The 23458-nt window shown below is 39.1% G+C and overlaps 1 protein-coding gene across 1 annotated transcript in view; it reads right to left on the reverse strand.

The window, feature by feature from the left end:
- LOC120051660 (anoctamin-9-like) overlaps positions 1-23458 on the reverse strand; it is a 52477-nt gene that overhangs the window by 12312 nt on the left and 16707 nt on the right. The window contains exons 9-23 of the mRNA XM_038998552.1: positions 21783-21843; positions 20093-20175; positions 19823-19927; positions 18498-18662; positions 18267-18303; positions 17757-17868; positions 9928-9985; positions 9706-9803; positions 9238-9434; positions 8443-8595; positions 6971-7118; positions 3278-3400; positions 2882-2975; positions 2445-2557; positions 1431-1470 (exon numbers count right to left, since the gene is read on the reverse strand). Of these exons, the coding sequence (XP_038854480.1) occupies positions 1431-1470; positions 2445-2557; positions 2882-2975; positions 3278-3400; positions 6971-7118; positions 8443-8595; positions 9238-9434; positions 9706-9803; positions 9928-9985; positions 17757-17868; positions 18267-18303; positions 18498-18662; positions 19823-19927; positions 20093-20175; positions 21783-21843 (1587 nt within the window). The remainder of the gene's footprint in view (positions 1-1430; positions 1471-2444; positions 2558-2881; positions 2976-3277; positions 3401-6970; positions 7119-8442; positions 8596-9237; positions 9435-9705; positions 9804-9927; positions 9986-17756; positions 17869-18266; positions 18304-18497; positions 18663-19822; positions 19928-20092; positions 20176-21782; positions 21844-23458) is intronic.

Consider the following 23458-nt stretch of genomic DNA (forward strand, 5'->3'; position numbering starts at 1 on the left):
CTAGAATAATCCCGTGTAGTTTAATTGCTAGAGCATGGCCCTTAGAATGCATGGGTGGTGAGGTCAATTCACACGGGGCTCAAGTATGAAAAATATATATATGAAAATGTATGCACTCACTACTGTAAGTTGTGTCTGCTAAATGACTAACATGGAAACCACGTAGTTTTAAAAATTATAAAAGCATAAAAGCTGATTTTAAACCTAACTTTAACTCTAACATTTACCACAATGTTAACCCTAATTACTAGCCCTAACCTTAAATTAAGACCAAAAAGCAACAACATTTTCTCATTATTTTTTAGGATCGGCCTATAGCCAACAGTAAACTATCAGAAGTACTGTGGGCTATCTGCTTACCTTTTACAGCAGTCCTCGTAATGAACGCTGAGTCTGAACAGGGTTTTTAATTAGAACAATTATCAAGTTACATTGAATATACTGTATAAAAAAAATAAGTAATGTGACTGAGTTCACAGTCCTTAACATGACTCGGCCCCCCATCCATCCAGGTACAAAGCTATGTTTTATTTAACATATTTATTTTATCCATTATTTAACTAGGCAAGTCAGTTAAGAACAAATTCATATTTACAATGACAGCCTACCGGGGAACAGTGGGTTAACTACCTTGTTCAGAGGCAGAATTACAGATTTTTTAAAACTTTTCAGCTCAGCGATTTGATCTAGTAACCTTTCAGTTAGAGGCCCAACGCTCTAACCACTAGGCTACCCTGTAGGTCATTGGTAGTACATAAATAAACAACGGTGTCTCTTTCGTTAAGTTAAAGTGAATGTGTTATGTCTCATAACATGAATCATATCTCAGTGCTTAAAATAATATATTACATTTCCTGTCCACAGTTGATAAACATAAGTATCTCACTATAACATAACATACCACTATGTTGCATACCATGCCACAACATGCCTGTACTGAACGATAAACAAGATGATTTAACAGCAACAACAAAACAAACAAAAAAATAGTGCAACTTCATGAAATATATAAAAAATAATAACATCTAGAGGTGTTGTCTGTTTACATTAAGACAATATTTTATATATATTTTTCTCTCTTATAAGAAACAATAACTACATCTAGGGTCAGAAGTCACATGGCCAGCACTCTGACATCATCTGACACAAAAACAACAAATACAAACCAATAAAACCCAGGCGATAAGCGCTCTCTCTATCTCTCCCCCTCTCCCTCTCTCTCTCTCTCTCTCTCTCCCTCTCTCTCTCCCCCTCTCCCTCTCTCTCTCCCTCTCCCTCTCCCTCTCCCTCTCTCTCTCCCTCTCTCCACACACAAACATGTCCTCCATAGTGCTGGTAATCACATCTGAGCGGATACTGTGTCCATGTGTTTTCAGACATCACTATGTCAACATTAGAATGCTCCAAACACTGTGGCGATGTTGTCATACCTCCGATGAGCTGTAAGGACCACAAGTACATTCTTTAATTCTGAACAACATAGGAGGGAAAGAGACATTTAGCAATAGCAAATGCTGAATTTGACAAAAGGTTATATAGGGTAAGACTTCCTATATATATATATATCCTCTTCAGAATGCATTATAAGCACATTTATAAGGCCTCATAAGGTATACATAGTGTATTAAAATGCTCTATATAGGCACTAATAGATATATAATTCCTTAGTATAACAATTTAACACTCTAAATACATTAAAACTTCTATTTACGTACCTTGCAGGTCATTTTTTGTTACCACATATGGCTATATGTCTACAGTATCAGATTACCTGAGTTTAGGGCTCCAAAGCTACAGGTAATTTACCAAAGTTACCGGAATCTTCTGTCATTTTGATAATTAACAGAAAATATATGTCAATCTATCGTAACTTTGGTAATTTAAATCACTTTTAGAAAATGTATTAACATATATTATTCATTTTTTATATTGTCAATGAGTTTCTAGTAGATAGACCATATGGTTCAAGAGAAAATAGCCTATTTAATGATTTTTTTTATATATATACATATAATCAACAATGGCATTATTTTCAATTAACTCTGAAACTCTTCCAACTATTCACTTTTTTCACAACCAGTTTGACGCCAAAGCATTGACAACAAATACATATTGACAGTTAAATAAATGTGTAAAAAAATATATAAAGGATATTAAAATATTAAAACGCCAAATGGTATTATATTTAGGTTAATGTTTTACAGCTTTGTCATTCTATTTTTTATTTTAAAATCATCTTATTAAATTATTTTATATATTGTACATGTGATAAGGCCACACAGAGGGCCAGAGACAATTACAGACACCTGTGTTAATCTGAAGTACTCAAAAGAATGTCTTGTGATAGATTACATAAAATCCTTGGAACGATACCATAATTATGGTAGTTTCCTGGTAAACTTTGAACATTTCCTGTAATATTCCCCCTCCCTTTGAAACCTTACCTGAGCTCTTCCTTCAACCTGTTGAGTTTATCAAAGAGCCTTTGATTCTTAACATCCAAGGGAACGCTGGGAACAAACCAGGCGATGATGAACTTACATATGACCACCACATGCTGTAAACAGAGATGATCAGGACAGGGACGGAAGAAAACATTCATATTCAGTTAATAATACGCAATTGGAAATTGGAATCCATTTAGTTAGTCTGCCTTTTAATTAGTTAGTCTACCTTTTAATTAATTACATAGACCTTGATGAAAAGGTAAATGAGAAAGCCAAAACAAAATCATACAAAGCAAGACTACACGGTGGCCATTTTACAAATGTCTACATATCAACTATCAAATAAATGGCAAAGTTACTTCGCTCAATTTTTTACTGTGAGTCAAGACAAGAAATAGTCTACAAATTAGTTGAGCTAAATATTTCTATCTTACCTCAAATAGGATGACAAAAGCAAAGCGCACGGCTAAAATGAGCCAGAACTGAGGAGTCAAGCTGTAGTCTTCATTACTTCTATAATCTTTATAACTGGCGACAGAGAGAGAAAACAGACATTCAAATACCAAATCGATGACGAAGCGGAGAATCCTTGGAGGGATCAATGGAATGAACCAAGGACAAGTACTAAATATATGCAAACGAATAAAAAAAAAATATTTAAAAAAAATTATCATTCATTTCCTAGTATAAAGGCACAACTTATGCATGTTTCTTTTCTTTCCTTGTTTCAATCAATTCTATAAATAATACTGATGCATCCTCTGGACGATCCCTGTTTAAAAATGGACAACATGGACATCATTTCGGGCTGATTAAGGGCTGGTATGAACCTGCAGTAGGAGACGTTCTGTCCGCTAGGCGTCACCATCTGGTCCGGTGAGAACTCATTATAGATTCTCTGGTCGTTCATGTACACTGTGGACAGGCTGTTGTTGATGTAGCCGGTCATGCAACTATAGGACAAAGAGAACATACAGGAAGAAATATTGTCACTATTAGCAAACATGTAGCCTGAAGGGCACACACAACTGGCAACATTTACCATATTTTTTATTTAACTAGGCAAGTCAGTTAAGAACAAATTCTTATTTAGAATTACGGCCTACCAAAAGGCAAAAGGCCTCCTGCGGGGACGTGGGATGGGATTAAAAATAAAAAATAGAAATATAGGACAAAACACACATCACGACAAGAGAGACACCACAAAACTACATAAAGAGATTGCTAAGACAACAACATAGCAAGGCAGCAACGCATGACAACACAGCATGGTAGCAACACCACATGACAACAACATGGTAGCGTCACAACATAACAACAACATGGTAGAAACACAACATAACAACAACATGGTAGCAACACCACATAACAACAACATGGTAGCAACACCACATAACAACAACATGGTAGAAACACCACATAACAACAACATGGTAGAAACACCACATAACAACAACATGGTAGTAACACAACATAACAACAACATGATAGCAACACCACATAACAACAACATGGTAGCAACACCACATAACAACAACATGGTAGAAACACAACATGGTAGCATCACCACATAACAACAACATGGTAGCAACACCACATAACAACAACATGGTAGAAACACAACATGGTAGCAACACCACATAACAACAACATGGTAGCAACACCACATAACAACAACATGGTAGCAACACCACATAACAACAACATGGTAGAAACACAACATGGTAGCAACACCACATAACAACAACATGGTAGAAACACAACATGGTAGCAACACCACATAACAACAACATGGTAGCAACACCACATAACAACAACATGGTAGCAACACAACATGGTAGCAACACCACATAACAACAACATAGTCGAAACACCACATAACAACAACATGGTAGAAACACCACATGGTAGCAACACCACATAACAACAACATGGTAGAAACACCACATGGTAGCAACACCACATAACAACAACATGGTATAAACACCACATAACAACAACATGGTAGCAACACCACATAACAACAACATGGTAGCAACACCACATAACAACAACATGGTAGAAACACCACATAACAACAACATGGTAGCAACACAACATGGTAGCAACACCACATAACAACAACATGGTAGAAACACCACATAACAACAACATGGTAGAAACACCACATAACAACAACATGGTAGCAACACCACATAACAACAACATGGTAGCAACACAACATGGTAGAAACACCACATAACAACAACATGGTATAAACACCACATGGTAGCAACACCACATAACAACAACATGGTAGCAACACCACATAACAACAACATGGTAGCAACACCACATAACAACAACATGGTAGCAACACCAAATAACAACAACATGGTAGCAACACCACATAACAACAACATGGTAGAAACACCACATAACAACAACATGGTAGCAACACAACATGGTAGTAACACCACATAACAACAACATGGTAGCAACACCACATGGTAGCAACACCACATAACAACAACATGGTAGAAACACCACATAACAACAACATGGTAGCAACACAACATGGTAGCAACACCACATGGTAGAAACACCACATAACAACAACATGGTAGAAACACAACATGGTAGCAACACCACATAACAACAACATGGTAGCAACACAACATGGTAGCAACACCACATGGTAGAAACACCACATAACAACAACATGGTAGAAACACCACATGGTAGCAACACCACATAACAACAACATGGTAGCAACACCACATAACAACAACATGGTAGAAACACAACATGGTAGAAACACCACATAACAACAACATGGTAGAAACACCACATGGTAGCAACACCACATAACAACAACATGGTAGCAACACCACATAACAACAACATGGTAGCAACACCACATAACAACAACATGGTAGAAACACCACATAACAACAACATAGTCGAAACACAACATGGTAGCAACACCACATAACAACAACATAGTCGAAACACAACATGGTAGCAACACCACATAACAACGACATGGTAGCAACACAACATGGTAGCAACACCACATAACAACAACATGGTAGCAACACCACATAACAACAACATGGTAGCAACACCACATAACAACGACATGGTAGCAACACAACATGGTAGCAACACCACATAACAACAACATGGTAGCAACACCACATAACAACAACATGGTAGCAACACCACATAACAACGACATGGTAGCAACACAACATGGTAGCAACACCACATAACAACAACATGGTAGCAACACCACATAACAACAACATAGTAGAAACACAACATGGTAGCAACACCACATAACAACAACATGGTAGCAACACCACATAACAACAACATGGTAGCAACACCACATAACAACAACATGGTAGCAACACCACATAACAACAACATGGTAGCAACACCACATAACAACAACATGGTAGCAACACCACATAACAACAACATGGTAGAAACACAACATGGTAGCAACACCACATAACAACAACATGGTAGCAACACCAGATAACAACAACATGGTAGCAACACCACATAACAACAACATGGAAGCAACACCACATAACAACAACATGGTAGAAACACAACATGGTAGCAACACCACATAACAACAACATGGTAGCAACACCACATAACAACAACATGGTAGCAACACCAGATAACAACAACATGGTAGCAACACCACATAACAACAACATGGTAGCAACACCACATAACAACAACATGGTAGCAACACCAGATAACAACAACATGGTAGCAACACCACATAACAACAACATGGAAGCAACACCACATAACAACAACATGGTAGAAACACAACATGGTAGCAGCGCAAAACATGGTACAAACATTATTGGGCACAGACAACAGCACAAAGGGCAAGAAGGTAGATACAACAATACATCACACGAAGCAGCGACAACTGTCAGTAAGAGTGTCCATGATTGAGTCTTTGAATGAAGAGATTGAGATAAAACTGTCCATTTTGAGTGTTTGAATGAATGCTTGTGTTCCCTACAGGCCCTGGTCAAAAGTAGTGCTCTATATATATATAGAATAGGGTGCCAATTGGAACGTACATAGCCAGTGACACATAAACCCGTCCCCATTCATAACAGGAACCACCAATGGCTCAGTAGGTTATAACATGTAGCGTTATACATTCATTTATTTACAATTTTAATAAGGCAAGTCAGTTAAGAACAAATTCTTATTTACAACGACAGCCTACACCGGGCCAAACCCAGACGACGCTGGATTTGAACCAGGGTGTCTGTAGTGACACCCCTAGCACTGAGATGCAGTGCCTTAGACTGCTGCGCCACTCGGGAATGGTTACGGACATATATGGTAATAATGGACATTATCTACACACCAGGGTTAGGATCAATTCCATTTAAATTCAGTCAATTGGAATTTCAGATGACTTCCTGAATTGAAATGGAATTGAGCCCTAACCCTGCTGATACCTGCTGCAACCATCGAGTCAGAATGGACAGACGTACTCCATATCCGTGACTGTTCCATTGGCACATGGTCCATAATTGTAGCGGTATACAAGGCGGGGGATGAAATCTGAAGATATCCCAATAACCAGGCCGTTGGCTATGACTGCCAACACACCGATGGCCTCCAACACATCTGTCCATACACCTGAGGTAAGAAACAGAAGACAACACATACATTGCAAAGTGAAATTATATAGTATACCTATACATGTCATGGTATTATATAGTATACCTATACATTATATAGCTATAACCTATAGTTCCATATTACAGAAAAATATGCCATTTCCAAGCTAACAAGGAAATTGATAACATGCTCATAAAAACATTTTTTTAAACCAGATTGTCAGATGTACTCTACACTGTGAAGACTTTGTTTATATTTAACCAGATTATCAGATGTACACTACACTGTGAAGACCTCGTTCATATGTAACCAGATTATCAGATGTACTCTACACTGTGAAGACCTCGTTCATATTTAACCAGATTATCAGATGTACTCTACACTGTGAAGACTTTGTTCATATGTAACCAGATTATCAGATGTACTCTACACTGTGAAGACCTCGTTTATATTTAACCAGATTATCAGATGTACTCTACACTGTGAAGACTTCGTTCATATTTAACCAGATTATCAGATGTACTCTACACTGTGAAGACCTCGTTCATATTTAACCAGATTATCAGATGTACTCTACACTGTGAAGACTTCGTTCATATTTAACCAGATTATCAGATGTACTCTACACTGTGAAGACCTCGTTCATATTTAACCAGATTATCAGATGTACTCTACACTGTGAAGACTTTGTTCATATTTAACCAGATTATCAGATGTACTCTACACTGTGAAGACCTCGTTCATATTTAACCAGATTATCAGATGTACTCTACACTGTGAAGACCTCGTTTATATTTAACCAGATTATCAGATGTACTCTACACTGTGAAGACCTCGTTTATATTTAACCAGATTATCAGATGTACTCTACACTGTGAAGACCTCGTTCATATTTAACCAGATTATCAGATGTACTCTACACTGTGAAGACTTTGTTCATATGTAACCAGATTATCATATGTACTCTACACTGTGAAGACCTCGTTCATATTTAACCAGATTATCAGATGTACTCTACACTGTGAAGACCTCGTTTATATTTAACCAGATTATCAGATGTTCTCTACACTGTGAAGACCTCGTTTATATTTAACCAGATTATCAGATGTACTCTACACTGTGAAGACCTCGTTCATATTTAACCAGATTATCAGATGTACTCTACACTGTGAAGACCTCGTTTATATTTAACCAGATTATCAGATGTACACTGTGAAGACCGCGTTCATATTTAACCAGATTATCAAGATGTACTCTACACTGTGAAGACCTCGTTCATATTTAACCAGATTATCAGATGTACACTGCCGAAGACCTCTTTCATTAACGTCCTGTTTCTCACCGATGTCGTTGGTCTTCTTGGGTACCATCCTGCGCTCCAAACTGACCATCTTGATGGCGTCGAGACGTATCTCTATGATGTTGTTGATTAAGGCCAGCAGGGGAGCCAAGGGGAACGCCGCCACAAAGATGGTGGTGAAACTGAACTGGAGAACTGGGCAGGGAACAAAACAATAACATTTAGTCTCAAACTAACTATGACTTCAATGACTTGTACAATGACTTGTACCCACAAAGCATACGGCCTCTGGTCCAATATTCACACTAACGCACCACTTACAATGACTTGTACCCACAAAGCATACGGCCTCTGGTCCAATATTCACACTAACGTACCACTTACAATGACTTGTACCTTCAAAGCATACGGCCTCTGGTCCAATATTCACACTAACGCACCACTTACAATGAAGCCATGTATTGTGCATGTGTAGCAGAAGGCATCACTACTGACTTCCTGAGACCAAGGAGGAGCACAGTTTCCTGTGAAATAGCTTGGCTTTTCTGCGTCAGTGGTATTGATGGTGCTACTTGAGTGTGTTGTGTTGACCGGTTTGCATTCTGAGCGGTCCTGTTAAGGTAATTTGGTAGAGAGCATGGCGACGCCAAGTTGGTGGGTTCGATTCCCGGGACCACCGATACGAACAATGTATGCATGTATGACTGTAAGACTCTTTGGATAAAAAGAGTCTGCTAAATGGTATATCATTAAATACGTTATACTAGTGTGGATATTAGAACATAACCTCTCAATAGGCTGACCCCTGAACCCTTGCCCTAGTCATCTGTGACGTACCCATCTCCAGGAACTCATTGAAGAGACTGAAAGAGTTCACGTCGTTGAGACGGTAGTTTCTTAGCCAATCACTGAGCTTGCAGATCTCACACAGCTCTTCCCACCGATTGGTCTGTTGGTCTGCCTTCTTGTAACAGTGGGCACACTTCCTCTGTAGCTTCTTAGTCCTCCGCCTCTTTAGCCACCTGTTGAACCAGCTGTACACAGAGACAGGAAACAGCTCTGAATGATGGACCTGGGCACTCAAATGGACAGACCATTCAATATAGGGTCATGGTCTGGTTTAGTGGGAGCTCTGCCAACCCCTGACCACACATTTCTCTCGCAGGAAGTCCTAGCACTAACTTTAAGTATCACCTGTTTCATTCATGTCTAACCCAAATCTGTCCATAACAATAAGAGATGTAAAATCAACTTTCCCTCATCAACATACACCGCAGCAATGTACTTGTGTTGATGTAGACTTACGGGCCTCCGAACTCAAAGACGTTGCTGATCGTTTGTTTCAGAACCATAATGATGGCCATCTGGATGAAAAGGTCTGTGAGGCAGCCACTGGGGTGGCACTGCACGGGGACGACATACAGCATTTAGCTAGCATCAGGTAAATTTCCACTCCCATTTCAACAGTATTTGTGAAGGATAATCAAATTGTTAAAAATGTTCCTGGATCCCTTCAGGATCCCTCACCTCCTCCAGCCTCCACTTCCCTGCTATCCGCACGTAGCCACCGGGGTGTCCATTTATCCTGAGAAGAGCAGCCAACATGTCACTACTGTAATTCAACCAACATGTCACTACTGTAATTCAACCAACATGTCACTACTGTAATTCAACCAACATGTCACTACTGTAATTCAACCAACATGTCACTACTGTAATTCAACCAACATGTCACTACTGTAATTCAACCAACATGTTACTACTGTAATTCAACCAACATTTTACTACTGTAATTCAACCAACATGTCACTACTGTAATTCAACCAACATGTCACTACTGTAATTCATCCAACATGTCACTACTGTAATTCAACCAACATGTCACTACTGTAATTCATCCAACATGTCACTACTGTAATTCATCCAACATGTCACTACTCTTAACTTCATCCAACATGTCACTACTGTAATTCAACCAACATGTCACTACTGTAATTCAACCAACATGTCACTACTGTAATTCAACCAACATGTCACTACTGTAATTCATCCAACATGTCACTACTGTAATTCAACCAACATGTCACTACTGTAATTCAACCAACATGTCACTACTCTTAACTTCATCCAACATGTCACTACTCTTAACTTCATCCAACATGTCACTACTGTAATTCAACCAACATGTCACTACTGTAATTCATCCAACATGTCACTACTCTTAACTTCATCCATCATGTCACTACTCTTAACTTCATCCAACATGTCACTACTCTTAACTTCATCCAACATGCCACTACTCTTAACTTCATCCAACATGTCACTACTCTTAACTTCATCCAACATGTCACTACTGTAATTCAACCAACATGTCACTACTGTAATTCAACCAACATGTCACTACTCTTAACTTCATCCAACATGTCACTACTCTTAACTTCATCCAACATCTCACTACTCTTAACTTCATCCAACATGTCACTACTGTAATTCAACCAACATGTCACTACTGTAATTCAACCAACATGTCACTACTGTAATTCAACCAACATGTCACTACTCTTAACTTCATCCAACATCTCACTACTCTTAACTTCATCCAACATGTCACTACTCTTAACTACATCCATCATGTCACTACTGTAATTCAACCAACATGTCACTACTGTAATTCATCCAACATGTCACTACTGTAATTCAACCAACATGTCACTACTGTAATTCATCCATCATGTCACTACTCTTAACTCCATCCAACATGTCACTACTGTAATTCATCCAACATGTCACTACTCTTAACTTCATCCAACATGTCACTACTGTAATTCATCCAACCTGTCACTACTCTTAACTTCATCCAACATGTCACTACTCTTAACTCCATCCAACATGTCACTACTGTAATTCATCCAACATGTCACTACTCTTAACTTCATCCAACATGTCACTACTGTAATTCATCCAACATGTCACTACTCTTAACTTCATCCATCATGTCACTACTCTTAACTTCATCCAACATGTCACTACTCTTAACTTCAACCAAAATGTCACTACTCTTAACTTCATCCATCATGTCACTACTCTTAACTTCAACCAACATGTCACTACTCTTAACTTCATCCATCATGTCACTACTCTTAACTTCAACCAACATGTCACTACTCTTAACTTCATCCAACATGTCACTACTGTAATTTAACCAACATGTCACTACTCTTAACTTCATCCAACATGTCACTACTCTTAACTTCATCCAACATGTCACTACTGTAATTCATCCAACATGTCACTACTCTTAACTTCATCCAACATGTCACTACTCTTAACCTCATCCATCATGTCACTACTGTAATTCAACCAACATGTCACTACTCTTAACTTCATCCATCATGCCACTACTGTAATTCAACCAACATGTCACTACTCTTAACTTCATCCAACATGTCACTACTGTAATTCATCCAACATGTCACTACTCTTAACTTCATCCAACATGTCACTACTCTTAACTCCATCCAACATGTCACTACTCTTAACTTCATCCATCATGTCAATACTCTTAACTTCATCCAACATGTCACTACTCTTAACTCCATCCAACATGTCACTACTGTAATTCAACCAACATGTCACTACTGTAATTCATCCAACATGTCACTACTGTAATTCAACCAACATGTCACTACTGTAATTCATCCATCATGTCAATACTCTTAACTTCATCCAACATGTCACTACTCTTAACTCCATCCAACATGTCACTACTGTAATTCATCCAACATGTCACTACTCTTAACTTCATCCAACATGTCACTACTGTAATTCATCCAACATGTCACTACTGTAATTCAACCAACATGTCACTACTGTAATTCATCCAACATGTGACTACTGTAATTCATCCAACATGTCACTACTGTAATTCAACCAACATGTCACTACTGTAATTCATCCATCATGTCACTACTGTAATTCATCCAACATGTCACTACTCTTAACTTCATCCAACATGTCACTACTGTAATTCATCCAACATGTCACTACTCTTAACTTCATCCAACATGTCACTACTCTTAACTTCATCCATCATGTCACTACTCTTAACTTCATCCAACATGTCACTACTCTTAACTTCATCCAACATGTCACTACTCTTAACTCCATCCAACATGTCACTACTGTAATTCATCCAACATGTCACTACTCTTAACTTCATCCAACATGTCACTACTGTAATTCATCCAACATGTCACTACTCTTAACTTCATCCATCATGTCACTACTCTTAACTTCATCCAACATGTCACTACTCTTAACTTCATCCAACATGTCACTACTCTTAACTTCATCCATCATGTCACTACTCTTAACTTCATCCAACATGTCACTACTCTTAACTTCATCCATCATGTCACTACTCTTAACTTCAACCAACATGTCACTACTCTTAACTTCATCCATCATGTCACTACTCTTAACTTCAACCAACATGTCACTACTCTTAACTTCATCCATCATGTCACTACTCTTAACTTCAACCAACATGTCACTACTCTTAACTTCATCCAACATGTCACTACTGTAATTTAACCAACATGTCACTACTCTTAACTTCATCCAACATGTCACTACTCTTAACTTCATCCAACATGTCACTACTGTAATTCATCCAACATGTCACTACTCTTAACTTCATCCAACATGTCACTACTCTTAACCTCATCCATCATGTCACTACTGTAATTCAACCAACATGTCACTACTCTTAACTTCATCCATCATGCCACTACTGTAATTCAACCAACATGTCACTACTCTTAACTTCATCCAACATGTCACTACTGTAATTCATCCAACATGTCACTACTCTTAACTTCATCCAACATGTCACTACTCTTAACTCCATCCAACATGTCACTACTCTTAACTTCATCCATCATGTCACTACTCTTAACTTCATCCAACATGTCACTACTCTTAACTTCATCCATCATGTCACTACTGTAATTCATCCATCATGTCAATACTCTTAACTTCATCCAACATGTCACTACTCTTAACTCCATCCAACATGTCACTACTGTAATTCAACCAACATGTCACTACTGTAATTCATCCAACATGTCACTACTGTAATTCAACCAACATGTCACTACTGTAATTCATCCAACATGTCACTACTCTTAACTTCATCCAACATGTCACTACTGTAATTCATCCAACATGTCACTACTCTTAACTTCATCCATCATGTCACTACTCTTAACTTCATCCAACATGTCACTACTCTTAACTTCATCCAACATGTCACTACTCTTAACTTCATCCATCATGTCACTACTCTTAACTTCATCCAACATGTCACTACTCTTAACTTCATCCATCATGTCACTACTCTTAACTTCAACCAAAATGTCACTACTCTTAACTTCATCCATCATGTCACTACTCTTAACTTCAACCAACATGTCACTACTCTTAACTTCATCCAACATGTCACTACTGTAATTCAACCAACATGTCACTACTGTAATTCATCCAACATGTCACTACTCTTAACTTCATCCAACATGTCACTACTGTAATTCATCCATCATGTCACTACTCTTAACTTCATCCATCATGTCACTACTCTTAACTTCATCCAACATGTCACTACTCTTAACTTCATCCAACATGTCACTACTCTTAACTTCATCCATCATGTCACTACTCTTAACTTCATCCAACATGTCACTACTCTTAACTTCATCCATCATGTCACTACTCTTAACTTCAACCAAAATGTCACTACTCTTAACTTCATCCATCATGTCACTACTCTTAACTTCAACCAACATGTCACTACTCTTAACTTCATCCATCATGTCACTACTCTTAACTTCAACCAACATGTCACTACTCTTAACTTCATCCAACATGTCACTACTGTAATTTAACCAACATGTCACTACTCTTAACTTCATCCAACATGTCACTACTCTTAACTTCATCCAACATGTCACTACTGTAATTCATCCAACATGTCACTACTCTTAACTTCATCCAACATGTCACTACTCTTAACCTCATCCATCATGTCACTACTGTAATTCAACCAACATGTCACTACTCTTAACTTCATCCATCATGCCACTACTGTAATTCAACCAACATGTCACTACTCTTAACTTCATCCAACATGTCACTACTGTAATTCATCCAACATGTCACTACTCTTAACTTCATCCAACATGTCACTACTCTTAACTCCATCCAACATGTCACTACTCTTAACTTCATCCATCATGTCAATACTCTTAACTTCATCCAACATGTCACTACTCTTAACTCCATCCAACATGTCACTACTGTAATTCAACCAACATGTCACTACTGTAATTCATCCAACATGTCACTACTGTAATTCAACCAACATGTCACTACTGTAATTCATCCATCATGTCAATACTCTTAACTTCATCCAACATGTCACTACTCTTAACTCCATCCAACATGTCACTACTGTAATTCATCCAACATGTCACTACTCTTAACTTCATCCAACATGTCACTACTGTAATTCATCCAACATGTCACTACTGTAATTCAACCAACATGTCACTACTGTAATTCATCCAACATGTGACTACTGTAATTCATCCAACATGTCACTACTGTAATTCAACCAACATGTCACTACTGTAATTCATCCAACATGTCACTACTGTAATTCATCCAACATGCCACTACTGTAATTCAACCAACATGTCACTACTCTTAACTTCATCCAACATGTCACTACTCTTAACTTCATCCATCATGTCACTACTGTAATTCAACCAACATGTCACTACTGTAATTCAACCAACATGTCACTACTGTAATTCATCCATCATGTCACTACTGTAATTCATCCAACATGTCACTACTCTTAACTTCATCCAACATGTCACTACTGTAATTCATCCAACATGTCACTACTCTTAACTTCATCCAACATGTCACTACTCTTAACTTCATCCATCATGTCACTACTCTTAACTTCATCCAACATGTCACTACTCTTAACTTCATCCAACATGTCACTACTCTTAACTCCATCCAACATGTCACTACTGTAATTCATCCAACATGTCACTACTCTTAACTTCATCCAACATGTCACTACTGTAATTCATCCAACATGTCACTACTCTTAACTTCATCCATCATGTCACTACTCTTAACTTCATCCAACATGTCACTACTCTTAACTTCATCCAACATGTCACTACTCTTAACTTCATCCATCATGTCACTACTCTTAACTTCATCCAACATGTCACTACTCTTAACTTCAACCAACATGTCACTACTCTTAACTTCATCCATCATGTCACTACTCTTAACTTCCACCAACATGTCACTACTCTTAACTTCATCCATCATGTCACTACTCTTAACTTCAACCAACATGTCACTACTCTTAACTTCATCCAACATGTCACTACTGTAATTTAACCAACATGTCACTACTCTTAACTTCATCCAACATGTCACTACTCTTAACTTCATCCAACATGTCACTACTGTAATTCATCCAACATGTCACTACTCTTAACTTCATCCAACATGTCACTACTCTTAACCTCATCCATCATGTCACTACTGTAATTCAACCAACATGTCACTACTCTTAACTTCATCCATCATGCCACTACTGTAATTCAACCAACATGTCACTACTCTTAACTTCATCCAACATGTCACTACTGTAATTCATCCAACATGTCACTACTCTTAACTTCATCCAACATGTCACTACTCTTAACTCCATCCAACATGTCACTACTCTTAACTTCATCCATCATGTCACTACTCTTAACTTCATCCAACATGTCACTACTCTTAACTTCATCCATCATGTCACTACTGTAATTCATCCATCATGTCAATACTCTTAACTTCATCCAACATGTCACTACTCTTAACTCCATCCAACATGTCACTACTGTAATTCAACCAACATGTCACTACTGTAATTCATCCAACATGTCACTACTGTAATTCAACCAACATGTCACTACTGTAATTCATCCATCATGTCAATACTCTTAACTTCATCCAACATGTCACTACTCTTAACTCCATCCAACATGTCACTACTGTAATTCATCCAACATGTCACTACTCTTAACTTCATCCAACATGTCACTACTGTAATTCATCCAACATGTCACTACTGTAATTCAACCAACATGTCACTACTGTAATTCATCCAACATGTGACTACTGTAATTCATCCAACATGTCACTACTGTAATTCAACCAACATGTCACTACTGTAATTCATCCAACATGTCACTACTGTAATTCATCCAACATGCCACTACTGTAATTCAACCAACATGTCACTACTCTTAACTTCATCCAACATGTCACTACTCTTAACTTCATCCATCATGTCACTACTGTAATTCAACCAACATGTCACTACTGTAATTCAACCAACATGTCACTACTGTAATTCATCCATCATGTCACTACTGTAATTCATCCAACATGTCACTACTCTTAACTTCATCCAACATGTCACTACTGTAATTCATCCAACATGTCACTACTCTTAACTTCATCCAACATGTCACTACTCTTAACTTCATCCATCATGTCACTACTCTTAACTTCATCCAACATGTCACTACTCTTAACTTCATCCAACATGTCACTACTGTAATTCATCCAACATGCCACTACTCTTAACTTCATCCATCATGTCACTACTCTTAACTTCATCCAACATGTCACTACTCTTAACTTCATCCAACATGTCACTACTCTTAACTTCATCCAACATGTCACTACTGTAATTCATCCAACATGTCACTACTCTTAACTTCATCCAACATGTCACTACTCTTAACTCCATCCAACATGTCACTACTGTAATTCATCCAACATGTCACTACTCTTAACTCCATCCAACATGTCACTACTGTAATTCAACCAACATGTCACTACTCTTAACTTCATCCAACATGTCAGTACTCTTAACTTCATCCAACATGTCACTACTCTTAACTTCATCCAACATGTCACTACTCTTAACTTCATCCAACATGTCACTACTGTAATTCAACCAACATGTCACTACTGTAATTCATCCAACATGTCACTACTCTTAATTCCATTGACAAAGTGTTATATGCACACCTATGGTTTGTTCAGCTGCTCAGGGAGTGAAATCTGATCAACAAAAAGGAAGAAACTCCAGCACAGGATGCTCTACAAACAATGTAATGGAACTCAAACCTCTCAGGCTGTTTCTTTCTCTTCTCTACGTTCACAAACACTCTTCATCATACCAGATGATTAGACTGTGGAGATCTCACCTGCCCAGGAAGAAGGCAACGTAGAAGAGAGAGGAGAAGAGGGTGAAGAACTGGAAGGTGAACATCTTGACAGTGAAGCTTCTCTCAGAGGCAGCAAACGACTGATTCTCCTCTGAAAGACAAACCAAATGTGAACACTTGTAATTCGCAACCACACCACAAGATGACAGTCTACAGAGTAACTATCAAAATGTAGTCCCTCCAGGATTCTTGCGATTCTGTGATCGCAAAATGTTTTGCAAAACCAACAATTCCCCGCATATTATGGGAGGCTTGCAAATTTGACAAATCACGGAACTATTTCTGCATAATGTGGTTCAATCAAGCCACACGTCAACAAACCTTTTCCCTTTGTCAGCGCATTTTCGCAACAAATTGGACAAAATCCTTGCATATTGCCATGCAAAATATCCGAATTGCCGCAGCAAATCAAGCATTTTTTGCACGCAAATATCACAAAAACTCCTCGCGAACTGAAAAGTACTTTGAATCATGTAAAATGTCACCAACCTATATCACAGAGTTTCAGCGACACAATCCTGTTGACCTACAAAGATAGAAGAACACAGTCAGATAAAGGGTAAAGGGTAAATGGTAAAATTACTAGCAGGATTACAGACAGGGAAATAGCCATGGGCCACACCCAACTGATCAATCTGTACACACACACACACACACACACACACACACACACACACACACACACACACACACACACACACACACACACACAGTGTGTACCCGTGTCATGATGGTGATGGTGAAGTAGTGTAGCACTGCTCCTAGTATCACAGCGGCCGTGTTGGAGTGGTCACTCAGGAACTCCCATGATCCTTCAGCCAACATCACCGTGGCAACCACCCGGAACACCACCAGGGCATGGGCCAGGCCGATGATCAGCAGCAGCTATAAAAACATTCTCTTTAGGAAATACTGCTCAGAACTGTCCCTATATGGAGCTGTCTTGATACTGCTCAGAACTGTCCCTGTACGGAGCTGTCTTGATACTGCTCAGAACTGTCCTTATATGGAACTGTCTTGATAATGCTCAGAACTGTCCCTGTACGGAGCTGTCCCGATACTGCTCAGAACTGTCCTTATATGGAACTGTCTTGATAATGCTCAGAACTGTCCCTATATGGAGCTGTCTTGATACTGCTCAGAACTGTCCTTATATGGAGCTGTCTTGATAATGCTCAGAACTGTCCCTATATGGAGCTGTCTTGATACTGCTCAGAACTGTCCTTATATGGAGCTGTCTTGATACTGCTCAGAACTGTCCCTGTACGGAGCTGTCTTGATAATGCTCAGAACTGTCCCTGTACGGAGCTGTCTTGATAATGCTCAGAACTGTCTTGATAATGCTCAGAACTGTCCCTGTACGGAGCTGTCTTGATAATGCTCAGAACTGTCTTGATAATGCTCAGAACTGTCCCTGTACGGAGCTGTCTTGATAATGCTCAGAACTGTCCCTATATGGAGCTGTCTTGATACTGCTCAGAACTGTCCCTGTATGGAGCTGTCTTGATACTGCTCAGAACTGTCCCAGTACGGAGCTGTCTTGATACTGCTCAGAACTGTCCCAGTACGGAGCTGTCCCGATACTGCTCAGAACTGTCCTTATATGGAGCTGTCTTGATACTGCTCAGAACTGTCCCAGTACGGAGCTGTCTTGATACTGCTCAGAACTGTCCCAGTACGGAGCTGTCCCGATACTGCTCAGAACTGTCCTTATATGGAGCTGTCTTGATACTGCTCAGAACTGTCCCTATATGGAGCTGTCTTGATACTGCTCAGAACTGTCCCTATATGGAGCTGTCTTGATACTGCTCAGAACTGTCCCTGTACGGAGCTGTCTTGATACTGCTCAGAACTGTCCTTATATGGAGCTGTCTTGATACTGCTCAGAACTGTCCCTGTACGGAGCTGTCCCGATACTGCTCAGAACTGTCCCTATATGGAGCTGTCTTGAGATGAAGCCAGATTCATCTTTAGACCATAAGTTGTGGGCCAGATGTGCCTTTCAAACTGGTTTCAAACAAGCCGTTTGTAAAATAGGCACTCACTATAAGAGTGACCAGGATGAGGACCAGGGTGCTGCGTAGGTAGGAGTGCTTGTGTTCCTTAGGCGCACATTCTGCATTGTTCACTATCTCCAGGATCAGCTCCTCCTACAGATAGAGGAACATAGTGCTATTATAACACTCGGTCGACAACAATCCCACCAGTTTCACAGGGCCCTATTCCAAGGGGTTCAGTCGGGACATGTACATATACAGATCAGAATCAGAAAACAAAAATTGACCAAAAAGAGAATGTGTTTAGCGGGACCATACCTCCTCCTCACACCAGTCGAACACCTTCCATTCACATGTATAGGAGGCTCTGTGTCGTTTCCAGAACTCCAGGAACAAGGTGGCTGGAGAAACAACGACAGCAGTACTGTATCTCAGCGCTAAAACCACAACATATCTGAAAGGTACTGCCGTATGCAAGACTATCCCATAATAACATATCTGAAAGGTACTACCGTATGCAAGACTATCCCATAATAACATATCTGAAAGGTACTACCGTATGCAAGACTATCCCATAATAACATATCTGAAAGGTACTATCGTATGCAAGACTATCCCATAATAACATATCTGAAAGGTACTACCGTATGCAAGACTATCCCATAATAACATATCTGAAAGGTACTACCGTATGCAAGACTATCCCATAATAACATATCTGTAAGGTACTATCGTATGCAAGACTATCCCATAATAACATATCTGAAAGGTACTATCGTATGCAAGACTATCCCATAATAACATATCTGAAAGGTACTACCATATGCAAGACTATCCCATAATAACATATCTTTAAGTTACTGCCATATGCAAGTCTATCCCATAATAACATATCTTTAAGTTACTACCATATGCAAGTCTATCCCATAATAACATATCTTTAAGTTACTACCATATGCAAGTCTACCCCATAATAACATATCTTTAAGACTACCCCATAATAACATATCTTTAAGTTACTACCATATGCAAGTCTACCCCATAATAACATATCTTTAAGACTACCCCATAATAACATATCTTTAAGACTATCCCATAATAACATATCTTTAAGACTATCCCATAATAACATATCTTTAAGACTATCCCATAATAACATATCTTTAAGACTATCCCATAATAACATATCTTTAAGACTATCCCATAATAACATATCTTTAAGACTATCCCATAATAACATATCTTTAAGACTACCCCATAATAACATATCTTTAAGACTACCCCATAATAACATATCTTTAAGACTACCCCATAATAACATATCTTTAAGTTACTGCCGTATGCAAGACTTCCCCATAATAACATATCTTTAAGACTATCCCATAATAACATATCTTTAAGACTATCCCATAATAACATATCTTTAAGACTATCCCATAATAACATATCTTTAAGACTACCTGATAATAACATAAAAACAACAACATAAGAGATGTTTTAAAGACATTGATAGAATCATCCTAGCCTGGTCCCAGATCTGTGTCTGCTATCTGGCCAACACCTTGTCACTCATTGTCACACCAAACGTCAAGACAATTCCAGGAGTTAGCAAGAGAGCAGAAACAAACTGGTAACCAATGATTCCTATTAGTACAGGTGTAGGATCTTAATTTGTTGCTGGGAAATGCAGATGAGCTTTGTGATTGACATAAATTCAATGAAAACCCACACTAACACATGGTTATATGAACAGTATTCCACTTTTCATGTAACTTCATTTTGATCGAACCACAGATCAAGCAACATTATCGACTGAACGTTAAAATCATTTTGCTGCAAGATTATTTAGTTGCAATACAGGTCAAATTGAGATCCTACATCTGTAGCTTTCTCAGCACTGAAAACATAACATATCTTAATGGAACTACTGGAGTATATAGGACTCACCCCATACTGCCATGAACATAGTAGACATATATTTAAGGTAATATCATATGTATAGACTCACTCCATACTGCCATGAACATGGCAAACATAACCGTCCCCTCGTTGTCAAATAGGATGCTGACCTGTAGAGAAAGAGACGACACTTGTTAGAAACCAGTTCCACAACACATATTTTTGTAGTGTTCACACACGCACCAGTTGTGGGTTTGGTGTCGAAAGAAGGATGCATAGACAGAAAATAATACCTACTGTCAAAATATGGTGGTGGATATCTAATTTAATGTTTTTTTTTTTTTTTTGCTTCCACTGGTCAACGTCATCATGAACTCTACAAAGCACAAGGACATTGTAGCCAAAAACCCGCTTTCCTCTTCCAGTAGGCTGAAGCTTTTGGCTGCAAGTGGATCTTCCAGCAAGACAATAGCCCCCAAGCAAACATCAAAATCTATAAAGAAGATTTTTAGCAATGGGCATCTCAGTCTTCAGACTTGAACCCCATTGAAAAAATGGGGGTTTGAATTGAAAAGGGCAGTCAGTCCATAAGCACAAACCGAAGGGTATCCAGCCTCTGGAAAGATTATGTATGAAGGTCTAAGATCCCTCACAATGTGAAACAAAAAAATACGTCAGACAGAGAGGGAGGGTCGTCACGTCTCCAATCTCAAAAAAATACGTCAGACAGAGAGGGAGGGTCGTCACGTCTCCAATCTCATAAAAATACGTCAGACAGAGAGGGAGGGTCGTCACGTCTCCAATCTCATAAAAATACGTCAGACAGAGAGGGAGGGTCGTCACGTCTCCAATCTCATAAAAATACGTCAGACAGAGAGGGAGGGTCGTCACGTCTCCAATCTCATAAAAATACGTCAGACAGAGAGGGAGGGTCGTCACGTCTCCAATCTCATAAAAATACGTCAGACAGAGAGGGAGGGTCGTCACGTCTCCAATCTCATAAAAATACGTCAGACAGAGAGGGAGGGTCGTCACGTCTCCAATCTCATAAAAAATACGTCAGACAGAGAGGGAGGGTCGTCACGTCTCCAATCTCATAAAAATACGTCAGACAGAGAGGGAGGGTCGTCACGTCTCCAATCTCATAAAAATACGTCAGACAGAGAGGGAGGGTCGTCACGTCTCCAATCTCATAAAAATACGTCAGACAGAGAGGGAGGGTCGTCACGTCTCCAATCTCCAAAAAATACGTCAGACAGAGAGGGAGGGTCGTCATGTCTCCAATCTCAAAAAAATACGTCAGACAGAGAGGGAGGGTCGTCACGTCTCCAATCTCATAAAAATACGTCAGACAGAGAGGGAGGGTCGTCACGTCTCCAATCTCAAAAAAATACGTCAGACAGAGTGAGAGGGTCGTCACGTCTCCAATCTAAAAAAAATACGTCAGACAGAGAGGGAGGGTCGTCACGTCTCCAATCTCATAAAAATACGTCAGACAGAGAGGGAGGGTCGTCACGTCTCCAATCTCATAAAAATACGTCAGACAGAGAGGGAGGGTCGTCACGTCTCCAATCTCAAAAAAATACGTCAGACAGAGAGGGAGGGTCGTCACGTCTCCAATCTCATAAAAATACGTCAGACAGAGAGGGAGGGTCGTCACGTCTCCAATCTCAAAAAAATACGTCAGACAGAGAGGGAGGGTCGTCACGTCTCCAATCTCATAAAAATACGTCAGACAGAGAGGGAGGGTCGTCACGTCTCCAATCTCATAAAAATACGTCAACA

This window comes from Salvelinus namaycush, chromosome 8 (genome assembly GCF_016432855.1).
Source record: "Salvelinus namaycush isolate Seneca chromosome 8, SaNama_1.0, whole genome shotgun sequence".
In the NCBI taxonomy this organism is placed as follows: domain Eukaryota; kingdom Metazoa; phylum Chordata; class Actinopteri; order Salmoniformes; family Salmonidae; genus Salvelinus; species Salvelinus namaycush.